At 63.2% G+C, this 12,087-nt stretch overlaps 1 protein-coding gene across 6 annotated transcripts in view; it reads left to right on the top strand.

Moving 5' to 3' along the window:
• The first annotated feature begins 741 nt into the window (after positions 1 to 741).
• The window catches only part of LPCAT1 (lysophosphatidylcholine acyltransferase 1), a 43,982-nt gene continuing 32,636 nt past the window's right edge, over positions 742 to 12,087 (top strand). The window contains exons 1-4 of one of the 6 annotated variants that reach the window (XM_042953697.1): positions 1,272 to 1,501; positions 4,756 to 5,194; positions 6,760 to 6,887; positions 7,015 to 7,134. Coding sequence is in view for 1 of the 6 variants with exons in the window: in XM_042953662.1 (XP_042809596.1) it covers positions 742 to 876 (135 nt within the window). In the remaining 5 variants the exon portion in view is untranslated. Of the gene's footprint in view, positions 877 to 1,271; positions 1,502 to 4,755; positions 5,195 to 6,759; positions 6,888 to 7,014; positions 7,135 to 8,675; positions 8,697 to 12,087 lie in introns of those variants that run through there. The other 5 variants (XM_042953669.1, XM_042953675.1, XM_042953662.1 and 2 more) reach the window with 5 other exon arrangements.

Raw genomic sequence — 12,087 nt, forward strand, 5'->3', positions numbered from 1 at the left:
GTGCCTCTCGGGGCAGGCCCGCTCTTGGGGTGCAGCTCGCGACGGGGACGGCGGGCACAGACGGACCCAGCAGCAGCGCCCGGAAACCTCCTTTCCCTCCCGCCGCCGCCCACGGAGGTCAGGTCCCAGCGAGGGCAGGCAAGCAGGAAAAGCGGCAGGAGCTGGGTCTGGGCCCGTCCCTGTGGAGCTTCGACAGAGTCGGCGCGGGCCTCTGCACGTGCGGCCCGGCTCGTCGTGTCCCTCGGGATTTGGGCTGGGGCTGGGGCTGGGGGTTGGGGGCTGCCGCAGGACGGGGCGACGTGGCGGGCCTCGCTGCGCGGGGGGCCAGGCCCGGCCTGAGGGTCCCCGCCGTCTGGCCACTGCGGGAGGGGCGCCGCCGGAGCCTGGGCGCCCTTCAGGACCGACGGTCCGGGACGCCCCGCCACCCCCTGCGGGTGGGGGGTGGGGGGGAGGGCGGGAGCCGAGGTCAGGCGCAGGGCGCGGGCGGGGCCGCCCTCCGGGCCCTCGGGGGCGGGGCTCTCGGGACGCCCCGCCCCCGTCCGCCCAGGCCTCGCCCCGCCGGCGCCCCCCGCCCGCCCGCCCCGCCCCCCGCGTCACGCCGCCGCCGGCCTGCGCCTGCGCGTCCGCCCGCCCCGGCCGCCGCGCATCCTCGGCCCGCGCCCCGCGCCCCGCGCCCGCTCTGCGTCCCGCTCCGCGCCCGCTCTGCGCCCGGCGCCCGGCTCCCTGCGGCGGGCGGCGGTCATGAGGCTGCGGGCGCGCGGTCCCCGGGTCGCCCCCGCCTCCGGCGCGGGGGCCGGCGACGCGCGGCGGCTGGCGCCCCCGGGGCGGAACCCCTTCGTGCACGAGCTGCGCCTCGGCGCCCTGCGGAAGGCCCAGGTGGGTGCGCTCCCGAGCCCCTGCGGCCGGGGAGGGGGTCTCGCCGGCCTGGCCCCGCGGCCACCCCGCCGCCCCCCGCGGCCCGCGACCCCCACGCGGCCCTGCCGCTGGCCGCGCTCACCCCGTCCCCGTCCCTTCTGGCTCGCCCCCCCCTCCCCCCGGGCCGGGCCCCACATCCCTTCTCCCCACGCCCCCTTCCCGCCATCCCTGCATCCCCGTCGCTCTGCGCCGCGCGGTCCCCCGGTCCCGCGTCCCTTCCCGCCGCTCGCAGGCCCCACGAGGGACAGGCGCGGCCCCCCCGCCCCCGGGATGGGACTTTGTCGCTTGATGAGCTTCTCGTGTGGGGACCTCGTGGCTCCTTCGAGTCCGCGCGAGGTGCCTTGAAGGGAGCGGCAGGATGTCCGCCTCTGCGTTTGCAAGTTGTGTTCTGCGGAGCGTGCAGGGGGGTCCCTCCGGGTTCGTCTGTAACGGAATCGGCTTTATGTACTCTCGGTTCCGTGACGGGAGGGAACAGTGTGCAGTTTTGTTTGCGGCGCCCTCTGGTCCTGGCTGAGGATGGGGCCTGCAGGAGGCAGTGGGGCCCCACACTGGTCCTTTTCCTTCACATCGATCCAGGGTTTCCAAGGTGGGCTCCATTCCCTGACCCGGTGGGGTGCGCCCCCCAGTGGGGTGCGCCCACCTTGATCCCGTGGGGGTGCGCCTCCCCCTGACCCGGTGGGGCGCACTTCCTGGCAGTGTTGGGCCTCTGGTTGTTCATTGTGTTTGCGTTTCTGTAAGACTGCGCTCAGTACAGCCTTTCCTTTAGCTCCAAAACCGTAATAGAAACAGGTACAGATTTAGGACTTCAGCTGTTGTCCAGTTGACGGAGAGTATATTTTCCGCCGTGACAGAACTTTTTCGGGTGACACTTAGATGTCTTTAATGCAAAAAGTTATTCACTTGCAACAATATCAAAGTGAAAAGTTCTCGAACCCGGTCTGAAGTTGTCGTGGGCTGCCTGCTTTTTCTCGAAGCATCCTCTAGGTGGACTTGGTATTGTGGTGGGAGAGGGAAGGGTGGGCACAAGGTTGAGGACAGAGGAGAGAAGGTCGGGTGGCATCCCTTCTGGTGACGGGAGAAAGCAGGGCCATCCCGGTCGGCTCCTGGGCCTTGTCCCTGTGTCTGTCTGGAGCCAGACGCCAGTCGCTGCCTGCCTGTGTGGTCTTTGGTCCCCCTCTGCTGCGTTCCTTGGCTCGCGGACTCGAACTCCTCACCCGCGGTGCCCTACCCAGCTGTGAGGGGGTTAGGAGCGCAGCAGCTTCCTCTGGGCTCCTGAATGGCCCCCCCACCGGCCGACCCCCTTCGCGCCTGTGACCCATGGCTCTGAACCCTCTGAGGGCGACCCTGGGACTGAGCCCTGACGCTTCTTCCGGGTGGCTTCCAAGGCCCTGCCCCACCTGCAGCCTGACCCCTGGGCGCCAGCTGCTGTAAGCCTGCATCTTCCTGCCTGTGCCTCCTACCTCTGCATCCCTGTCACTTTTGCAGCCTGGCCCCCGTTACTGTGGACGGACAGGGGCCAGGTCTGTCCTGTCCCAAGCTATGTGCTTACTGCTCAGGCGAGGTGCACTGTAGACACCCAGCTGGCTGTAGAGTGAGTGAACGAGCGAAGGGGGCCGGATGTAAGAGCCGAGCCAGAAATCCCCCACACCCCTCAGGCCCCGGTCGCAGGGTCGTGGAGCCGCCGGGGTTTGGAGCAGCTCTAGGAGCTGTTCTTTAGCGCCAGGCAGAGATTCTGGTTTTAGATGTTGGCTCACAGCTTCTGGAAGACACTCAAGAAAGAACAGGTGAGTGGACTGTTTCAGCCCCTCAGAAAGGGAAGGTTACTTTGTATACACCTGGTTGCGCTCTTTCAGAGGCCGCGTCAGAATATTCGCCAGAATCATCCTGGTGTATTTATACGTTGGTGGCAAAGCTGTGGTTACTGTTCAGCTGTCCCCAGCGTGGTCTGGAGTATGTAACTTGTAAAGGCTAACTTCCGAGTTTCGCTTTGCAGAAACATTTTGCTTTTCACAAAGCAGTGCTTTGCGAAGCTTTTTACTTCTCTGCGAAGCTTTTTACTTCTTTGCACCGTGTTATGCAAAGGTTTCCACAGAGGAAACTAGCCTGTGCAAGCATACAAAACCTGCCTCCCGAATCAGTAAATAAACCGATCCAGCAGTGACTGAGACAGCCAAGGGCCGCTCAGAGACTCACCTAAATTCCGAGTGAAGGGAAGGCGGTGAGGGCGCCTGCCCTCACCTGTGCCGCTGGGGAGGGGCTGTTAGTCACCTGCAGGCTAATGACCAGGCCATCTGTCATTTAGTAGCAGATTTAGCAAGGAGCTTAAGTATCTCTTTGGGCAGAAAATAACTCGTTAAGACATGAAAACTGAATAGTAGGGAATTGGTTAGCCTCGTGCTGATGTGCTGTTTTGGGAGTCCTAAAGCGGTGTCTGTCCCCTGGGTGTTGGGGGTTACTTCCTGTTGGAACCCCCAGGTGTGAGTGCACCCCACTTCCAGCTCTGATGTTTCCTCATTTCTGAACTCCTGTGACCTGGGCCAGGGTCGGGGTTAGGATGTACTTCCCAGAAAGCAGTCTGGCTTCCTGTACACCTTGGAACGGAGTCCTTTATGTGAGGACACTGTGGGGTTCACCCTCTCCCAGTTAAATCCACAGAGAGCATTGCCGTGAAGGCTGAACGCAGGGACAGGCTCCAACCCAGCACATTTGCAGGGAGGCCTGTGTGCAGTTTTAATCTCCCAGAGGCAGGTGATCTTTGTCTCCAAGTTCTGTCCAAATACATGAGTTTTGATGAAGGAAGGAAGGAAGAGAAAGAAAGAAAGAAAGAAAGAAAAGAAAAAAAAGAAAAGAAAAGGAAAGGAAAGGAAAGAAAAGAAAAGAAAAGAAAGGAAAGAAAAGGAGGGAAGAGAAGAAAAGAAAAAAAAAGGAAAGAAAAGAAGGAAGGAAGGAAAGAAGAGGGAGAGAGGCAGGCAGGCAGGCAAGCAGCAGGTGCCCCTGGTTTCAGCCTGCATCCCGAGTCAGGTGTGGCCCTCCTGGGGCCGGGGGTCCCACACCCCGCACACTTCCAGGCCTGGTGGCTTCCAGCTGCTTCTCTGACCTGCCAGGCTTCCGGGCACCCACCCCAGTGCTCCCGCTGCCCCTCTGTCTGGGTACTCCACGCATGAGACCGTACTCTGCTGAAGAGCGTGAAGGGGTGGGTAAAGGGGAGGGCAGCTTGACTCTGGTGTTCGTGAGCCGCGGGTGGCAATGGAATTCCGGGAGGAATGTAACATGGGAATGAGGATTTCCAGGACAGCAGGCGTCGCGTGGGAAGACACAGAGGGCCGGCTGCAGCGGGGCCCGGGGCCCCCCCAGATGCCTGGGAGTCTGAGGCTCTGGAGCGGGGCCCTGGGAGCCTGGGAGCACGGCCTCCGTTGGTGCACGTGTGGCCCAGTAAGGTGCAGCGTCCTTGCCGCTGGCCGGCAGCGCAGCCCCCGAGGCAGGGGGTGGAGGCCCCACGCCCGTCCTGGTGTCCCAGGTGAGTAGGCTCCACGTCCCCGGACGCCCAGGCGGGCTCAGTGCCCATGAGCCCTGCCCTCGGGGACTGGCTGTCTCTTCGAATGCACCAAGAGCCGCCTGTAACCCGGTTCTCATTTTCCGGAAGGGCGTGCACATCGCACTTAACTGTGGCTAGAGTCGAGGAGTGGGGAAGGGGGTCCGGGGTGGGAGAGACTTGACTTTTCATCCTGCCTGCTCTCTGGCCCTGAAACAGAGTCTTAATGTGTGTGTATGCACACACACGCGAGTATGGACGCATTCATACTTCATTTCAGTCGTGTTTCGCGTTCTTCTTCATTTCAGAGTACTGAACAAAGTGCTGTCAGTTTTACGGCTCGTTTTAGAAAACGGAGGTTTTGTCCCTGACACTGGCCAGTCAAGCGCCCTGTTGCAGAAGCCGGTGCTTGCCCGCCCTCTGCCCCCCCGCAGGCATCCACCCACCAGAGGCCTCGCCCCAGATGGTGGAGAAAGTCCGAGGACGTGTCCTGAGCGCTCTGTTCCTGCGAGTCTGAGCAGGACTCCCACAAATCGTGTTTCACAGAGCTTCACCCCTACCCTGCCAGAGACCTGGGGCCTCGCTGGCACTTTGCTCCTTCACCTTCCTGCCCCCGGGGCCTTCCGCCTCTCTGACCTTCACGTCCGGGACCGAACGTCCCGTCCCCAGAGCTCGCCCCTCACGGTTTGCTGCAGTGGGTCGGGACGAGGAGTGTTTCCCACATTTCTGGTGTTCCGCACGCCGTTAGTAAGTCTGCAGATTATTTTGCAAAGGAGGCCAGAGCGAAGGGTGTGTCTGAAGCCTGAGGACAGTGCTTGTGCTTCTCAGGCCCAGTCAGTCATCCTGCAGCCCTCCCTTTCACGATGGGCAGCAGCGTGACTGCTTGGCACGTTCCCGGTGTTTTGTGTTTTCCCGTGTGGTAGCCTTGCACACTTCAGCGAGTGCACCTCTGCTAAATGCTGCCCTTAAACCCAGACGCAGCAGTGGCACCTGCCTCTTCCAGCACAGGGTCCCCTCGTTCTCTCACACCTGCTGATGCCCCACGAAGCTGCCAGGGACCGGCCTGGGCAGAGCCGCTGGCTCCGGCAGTGCTCACGCGTGGGACGTGTTCCAGGTGCCTGGACACCGTGGCCTTTTTACTCCCACAAGTCTTACTTCCGTGTTAGAGCCAGCGTAGTGATTTCTTTTCCCACATAAAGTCTTTCTGCAGGACATCTTTAGCAGTGTTAATATTCGAAACCCGTAGGACGGGGGCACAGAGCTGGGCTCAGACAGAGTCCCTGAGGCCTGGAGGGCAGGTCTGCTCCATATAGAGCGTGTCCAGAAGTGACCCTGCTCTGAGACAGCCGGGAATCCGAGGGCTGAGGGCCTGGTTGGGATCAGGCCCTGAATGTTCCCAGCACAGGGCCCACAGCAGAACCCCGTCCCTGTAGTGCTAAGTCTCTCACCAGCGGGAAGGAGTTGAGTCCTTAGTCACTTCTGTGCCACGTGACTCACGAGCTCCATGTCCTCGTGGGCCCACGGAGCTCAGCAGCTCCCAAGCTCAGAGTCCCCCTCCCCCGCCCCCCAGAGCAGCCACGGCCACTGTTGCCTCCCGCCCCCACCCCACGCCCTCCCATCCTGTCCCGGTGGCTTTTGTGTGCTGCGCCCAGGAGCGCTTGGACCAGCCCACTCCACACTTCCCCTTCCCCAGGGTAGTTGGGGCAGCGAGCTCCCAGGCCCCTCTCCACCCCTGCCAGGCTTGGTGTGAGACCCACCCTGACCCCACAAGTGTTAGGGTGGGCCGGGAGCTCCCTGCAGCTGGGGGGTCAGAGGCGGGATCCTCCCTACATCTGAGGGAGGACACGGCCAGGATGTTCTGGGAGCTCCCTACACCTGGGGGGACAGAGCCAGGATCCTCCCTACATCTGGGTGGGCAGACAGCCAGGATGCTTTGGGAGCTCCCTACAGCTGGGGGGGGGGGGGGGGGGGGACAGAATGTACCCTCGAGTCTCCTTGCAGCTGGAGAGGGACTCACACAGCTGGGGGCTGGAGGCGGCATGTGGTTAAGGGGCTCCCTGCAGTTGGGGGACAGGGCCTGGAGGCTCCCCAGGAGCTTCCCGCAGATGGTGCCCTGGAGCCATAATTTTGGGGAAGCCAGCTGTTGGGGGTGAGGTTGAGCGGAGATGTCCTGGGGGCGCTCGGTCTGTGAGGGGAGTGGGGTAGGCGGTGCCTGGACGGGGGTGTCTGCGGCTGGAGGCAGGGCGCCGTAGGGCTCCAGGAGGGGCCCCTTGCGAGGGACTGACGATGCGCTATGACCCTGGGCCCCACAGGCTCTGTGGATATTTGCCGAACGATTGGAAGCCTCTGGAAATGCTTCAGCTCTTGAATTTCAAGATTCTTCTATTCAGATCCTGCCGAGGGCCCTAGAGATAAGGGATTTCCTGGGGCGCAAGGCCAGGTGTGTCTGTGGGGGTGAGCAGCTGGGGGGACCGGGTCTGCGTCTCTCAGGTGCGTCTGGGTGGGGGGGAGGGAGGACTGACAGTTACTTATTTTTCTCGGTCTTCTGCCCCCCTGCTGCACGCCAGCCCTGAGGCCCCCACCAGGCAGGGCAGGTTGGTGCCCCTCGCACGTTCCCTGCCCCTCGGACTGCGCTCTGCTCTGCTCTGCTCGTGGCTGAAGCAGTCCTGACCGTGAGGCGAGCGACGGTAAGCTGCTCCCCAGGACCCTTGCGCCCCCTTCCGTGCCAGGACACGCCCCAACCTGAGACACTGCTGTTAGGAGCTGCGGGCTGTGTCCTCGGATGGATGGACCTGACCTGAGCGTCACTTTGTCAGGACTGAGCTTCAGGGCCGGGCCCTGCTGTGTCGGGGGCAGCGGCTGTGGGAGGAACAGACGCTTCGTGGGCAGGTTAGCTCACAGCTCCTGGTGTGGCCAGAGCACAGGGACTCAGGTGCTCATCCCCAAAGGCCCCGCTGCATCCTGACCCTGTGCTTTGCTTCTGAGCCTCCTTTGCTCAGCGGACAGGGACAGGGGGCCTTCTCCGTGCTCCCTCCCTGCTCCCGCCTACTCCCTGGTTGGTTGGTCAGGTCCTGGTCCCTCCCCTTAGCCCCCTTAGGTTGGGGGAGGCACTGTGCCTCTGGGGGCGGGGCGGCCCTCCCCTCCCAGTCCCTCCCTTACCAGGATGTGCCGCCCCCTCCCCCGCAGTGCCTCACCAGGACGTGCCCCCTCCAGCTGTGCTCCCAGCCTGGGCTTGTACCCATCTGTGGGGGAGAGGGCTCCCGCCACCCTGTAGGTGGGAGCTCTGCCTGGAAAGCTCCCTTTCTGAGGACGTGTAATTACAGGGTGTCCTGGCCCCACAGGTGAGACGCCTGTGGAAACGGGTCAGTTGTCGCTGAGTTCCTACAGTCTTTAAATAGGGATCTGGGGCCAATTCCTGCTCTGGATGTGAGCCTCGTCCCCAGAGTGGAACGTCCAGCCCAGAAATCTTACTCTTTATGGTGTTTCGGCTTCTGTCCCGCTGGTCTGTTCCCGAGCACCTGCCAAGAGAGCCAGGCTGGGGCGCTAAGTTCTCAGGGTGACCCGGGACCCGTGAAGGGCCTCTGGCCTGCCTGGAATTTCACGTCGGGGGGGGGGGGGGGGCACAGGATTGGCAGCGTGGAGTCACAGGGACCGGGGGGACAGAGCTCTGGGCTCTAGCTCAGGGGTCCTGAAGACCCTGAGGAAATGAGATTCTGCGTGAAACTCTGTGGGTGGGAGGGGCGAGGAGAGGCGGAGGCCGAGGGCGAGGGCGTTTGCTGGCCATCTGAGCCGGGAGGGGCCGGCCGCGAACACCCACAACCGCCCCCTCCCCCACGCAGGTAGCGGGGAGCTCTCCCATCCCCTCCCCTGGAGGATAGGTGCTCCCTCCCCTCCCCACCCCTGCCCGCAGGCAAGCCCTCTCCCCCGCCTGCTGCTGCCCGCAGGGCTGTGAGCCAGCCAGGGCTGTCCCCACTGGTGTGCATTCCGTGTGGGCGTTGGGAGCACGCTGGCTCTGGCTCGAGATAGACACTTGGCGTGCGTGCACTGGCCCGGTGAACTTGTTCTCCAGCACATGTGTTCTGCCTACTCCCAGCCCGAGCCGCTGCCCGCCCCCCCCCCCCCCCCCAGGGCTCCCTGCAGGTGCACTTGGGCTGAAACCCTGATGTGGCCCGGACGAGAGCTCAGGGAAGCCCAGACTGGGGGGGAGACGGGGGCACACAAGGGGCCCTGGGAGCTCAGAGGTGCTCAGGTAGGAGCGGGTCTTCAGTGGAGGGGGCATCGTGCCGCTGCCCAGCAGTGTGCTCTCAGGGCTGAGCGCCAGCGGGGGAGCCTGGGCAGCTGAGGTGGCGGCCGTGACAGTGACAGTGCGGCGGGGGTCTGGGGGTCTTCCTCTCTGCCCCCAGGCCCGTCCAGTCCTTCATTCTCTTGTCTGTGCAGCAGGGACACCGAGGTCCCTGCTTTCCCAGGCCTTTCTCCACCGGCCGCTGCGTCCCTCCCCTGCCTGGGGGCCCAGCCCCTGGTGGTTTTTCCTGGGGACCTGGAGTCTGTGTGGCAGGCATCTCCTGATGTCCCCGAGTGCCCTGCCCGCCCCCTCGGGGCCCCCCGTGCCTCCGTCTCTGCTACATTCACCGGGGGCCCTGAACTGCCCTCCCGGCTGCCCGCTGACCACGCGCTTGGCTTCACGCCTCCCTCGCCAGCTGGACTGTGTGTGGGCCCTGGTGCCGGGGGCCTGCACACGGGGCCCCATGAAGTGCCTGGTGACAGACCAGACACAGGCCTGAGCCCCTGCAAGGCTCTGACCTCCGCCCCCGGACCCTCAGACGCTCGTCAAAGGGCAGGTGAGGAGGACCGTGTAGTGCAGATTCCCTTGGTTACGGGGCGCGTGCCCCGGGGTGCCGTGGACAGAGCAACTCTGATCCCACAGGGAACCGCACAGTTGTTTGCTGCTGCCCGACGAGCCAGGCCGTCCAGTGCAGTGTGTCAGGCACGATGTGTGTGTGTGTGTGTGTGTGTGTGTGTGTGTCTGGGAAAACGGCTCTGCCGTTGGATTGCGTTGCAGGTTGCAAACTCAGAGTGAATTACCGAAAGACTGTCCTTTTGCAGAAACTCCAGGTTGGGTGAGTGTATTCGAAATGAGGTTTGAAAGCTTCTGGACAGACAGGACCGGGGCGCCGGACGGACAGGACCAGGGCTGCCTGCGGGTTGAGGGAAAAAGCAGGTTTTAGGAACGCTATATTTAATTTTAGGTTTGAGTGGGAGAGCTGAGAAAAAATAGCTTCTGTGTAGCGGTGAGCGTGGCCCGACAGTCACACGGCCGGACAGACGGCTTCAGAGTGAGGGACCGTGGGAGCCCAGGGGCGAGAAGACTATCACCTGCACACATCAGCCAGGAAAGGACGGTCAGTCCGATGGGGATTTGGCACCAGAGTAAACAGAATGACAGTCACGCAGGAGGCCCAGTGAAGACAGAGCTGTGCCTCCGACGTGACCCCCCCACGTCCCTGCGCCGCCCCTGCCCCGGATTTCTAGCCTCGCTCCGTGTTTTGTCTTTTCGTGGAGGGGAGTCTTTGCATGAGAGCAGCCGCGTGTGAGGACGTGGAAGCATTGCGGCACAGTTCAGGGCGCGGCTCCCTCCGTCTGCTTTCCAGTAAGGAAGCTACTGGAAGGAGGTGGTCATCCCCACCCCTGCCGCGTGCGTTTGGGGCACAGCGTGCTCCCCGTCCCCTGCTCCGTCCCCCTGTGGGGACACAGAGGGGATGTGCTTTCTGAGGTCGGCTTGCTGGGCAGGCATCTGTAGGACGCTGGGTCCGCGTGGCCGCTCCCCTTCCGAGGCTCCGAGGCCGGGGGTTTGTGCAGGGCAGCGCTGGACTGCCAGCTGATGGCTCTCCTGTGACAGTTGCCGGGCGTTTTCTAAGTTCTTTAGAAGGAAAGGTAGATATATGTGTTTTGTTGCTGCGTCGAGGGACAGTGGCCCCAGGGGACATGGCTCTGCGGACCGCCTCCCTCCTGGACCAGGCTCGGGGGGCAGGGGGACATTGGGCATTGGCTTCCCAGTTTCGGAATATTCTGTCTGTTCTAAATCAGGATTTTCAAAAACAACTTGCTTTTGAATTTTTAATTAAGTGACGGCAAAGAGAAGAGAGCGATTCCCCAGGTAGGGTTCTCCTCTGTTTATCCCACGTTGCCCTGGTGATCTTTCTGTAGACTTGTATGTCTCATCTCTCCTCTCCTCGTGGGAAGAGCCTGGAGCGACCCAGGCCAGCCCCCCAGGGTGCTGTGTGAGGAAACTACAAGACCCACCCCGGACGCTGGGGTGCCCTCAGCCCCTGAGCCCTATGCAGGCTCTTTTCAGAAGATGAGCCCCGCTAACCCCTGAGCCACCGGGCCTACCTGATGGGGCTAGTTGGTTCCCTCTCAGTGTGGCTCCCGGAACTGCAGCCCTTCGGGGACTTGGTCCTGAGGCGTCCCTTCAGCCAGTGAGCTGGGTCTCTGGGCTGGGAGCCCCCCAGTGTCCACAAGTCTGGGACTTCCCTGCTTGGCCCTGGGAGCCCGTCCTGCTGGGTGTGGGCAGGCCACCGCTCAGATGGCACCTCACTGCCAGCTCAGGGTGCCCGTGGTCCCCCCTGGACCCTCTCCCGTGTTCACTGTATTTGTAGCAGCCCCATTAATCCAGGCTCCACCATTTCCCCGGGCCTCGCTCCTTCGGGATTGTCTCCCTTCCCTGCGCTCACTGGGCTGTTGTTCTGGAGGAACGTGCCGTCCGAACACTGGGGTCTAACTGATGTGAAGGTGGTAGCCCTGTCTCCTCCCCCGGGAGCCGGTCCCCTTGGGTCTGTCCCCGAAGCTCCTCCCCCAGGAGCCGGTCCCTTCTGGTCCATCCCCGAAGCTCCTCCCCCGGGAGCCGGTCCCTTCTGGTCCATCCCCGAAGCTCCTCCCCCGGGAGCCGGTCCCTTCTGGTCCATCCCCGAAGCTCCTCCCCCGGGAGCCGGTCTCTTCTGGTCCATCCCCGAAGCTCCTCCCTCTGGCTGGCCACCAGCACCTGTCACACAGCGACCATCGGCTCAGTGTCCCCTGGTGGCACCATCCAGCTGTGCTGTTAGCAGCAACACCCGCGCGAGCGGCTCCCAGGGAGCTGGGCCCGCCAGTTGCACACACAGGCTCCCTGAGCTGTCACCCGTAGCGCCTTGTCACGCAGCTTCGTGGGAGAGGACGGTTGTTCGCAGAACCCCAGGTGCACCTGGCCTCCACCACAGCCGGTGGGCCCCGGGGCCCTGTGTTCAGCCTCGTGGCCACGGTGCCGAGCTGTGGTCTCCCACGTTCGCTTTCTCGTTCGTCTGTGTCCAGCAGCCTCCAGGAGGGGCGTGTGTGGCCGGCGGGCTGATGGGGCGCTCGCCGTGTGTGAGCGTCATTCCCCGAGACTTTCTAATCGCTGGGTGGAGCTAAGTGCAGGGTAGGACCGTGTGTCACTGTGTGTGGCCGGCAGGCGCCTCCGCGTGTGTCTCCTGTTTTCTCAAATCACACGGAGGGTGCATCTTTCTCTGCTGCAGTTGGGAACACGTTCTCGTGTCCTTTGGATGGTGGTGGTTATCCTTTCTGCAGTTAAAGCACGCTGGCCCCGGAACCCGGTCTCCCTGCAACCT

The sequence above is a fragment of the Panthera leo genome, chromosome A1 (assembly GCF_018350215.1).
Source record: "Panthera leo isolate Ple1 chromosome A1, P.leo_Ple1_pat1.1, whole genome shotgun sequence".
NCBI classification, from domain to species: domain Eukaryota; kingdom Metazoa; phylum Chordata; class Mammalia; order Carnivora; family Felidae; genus Panthera; species Panthera leo.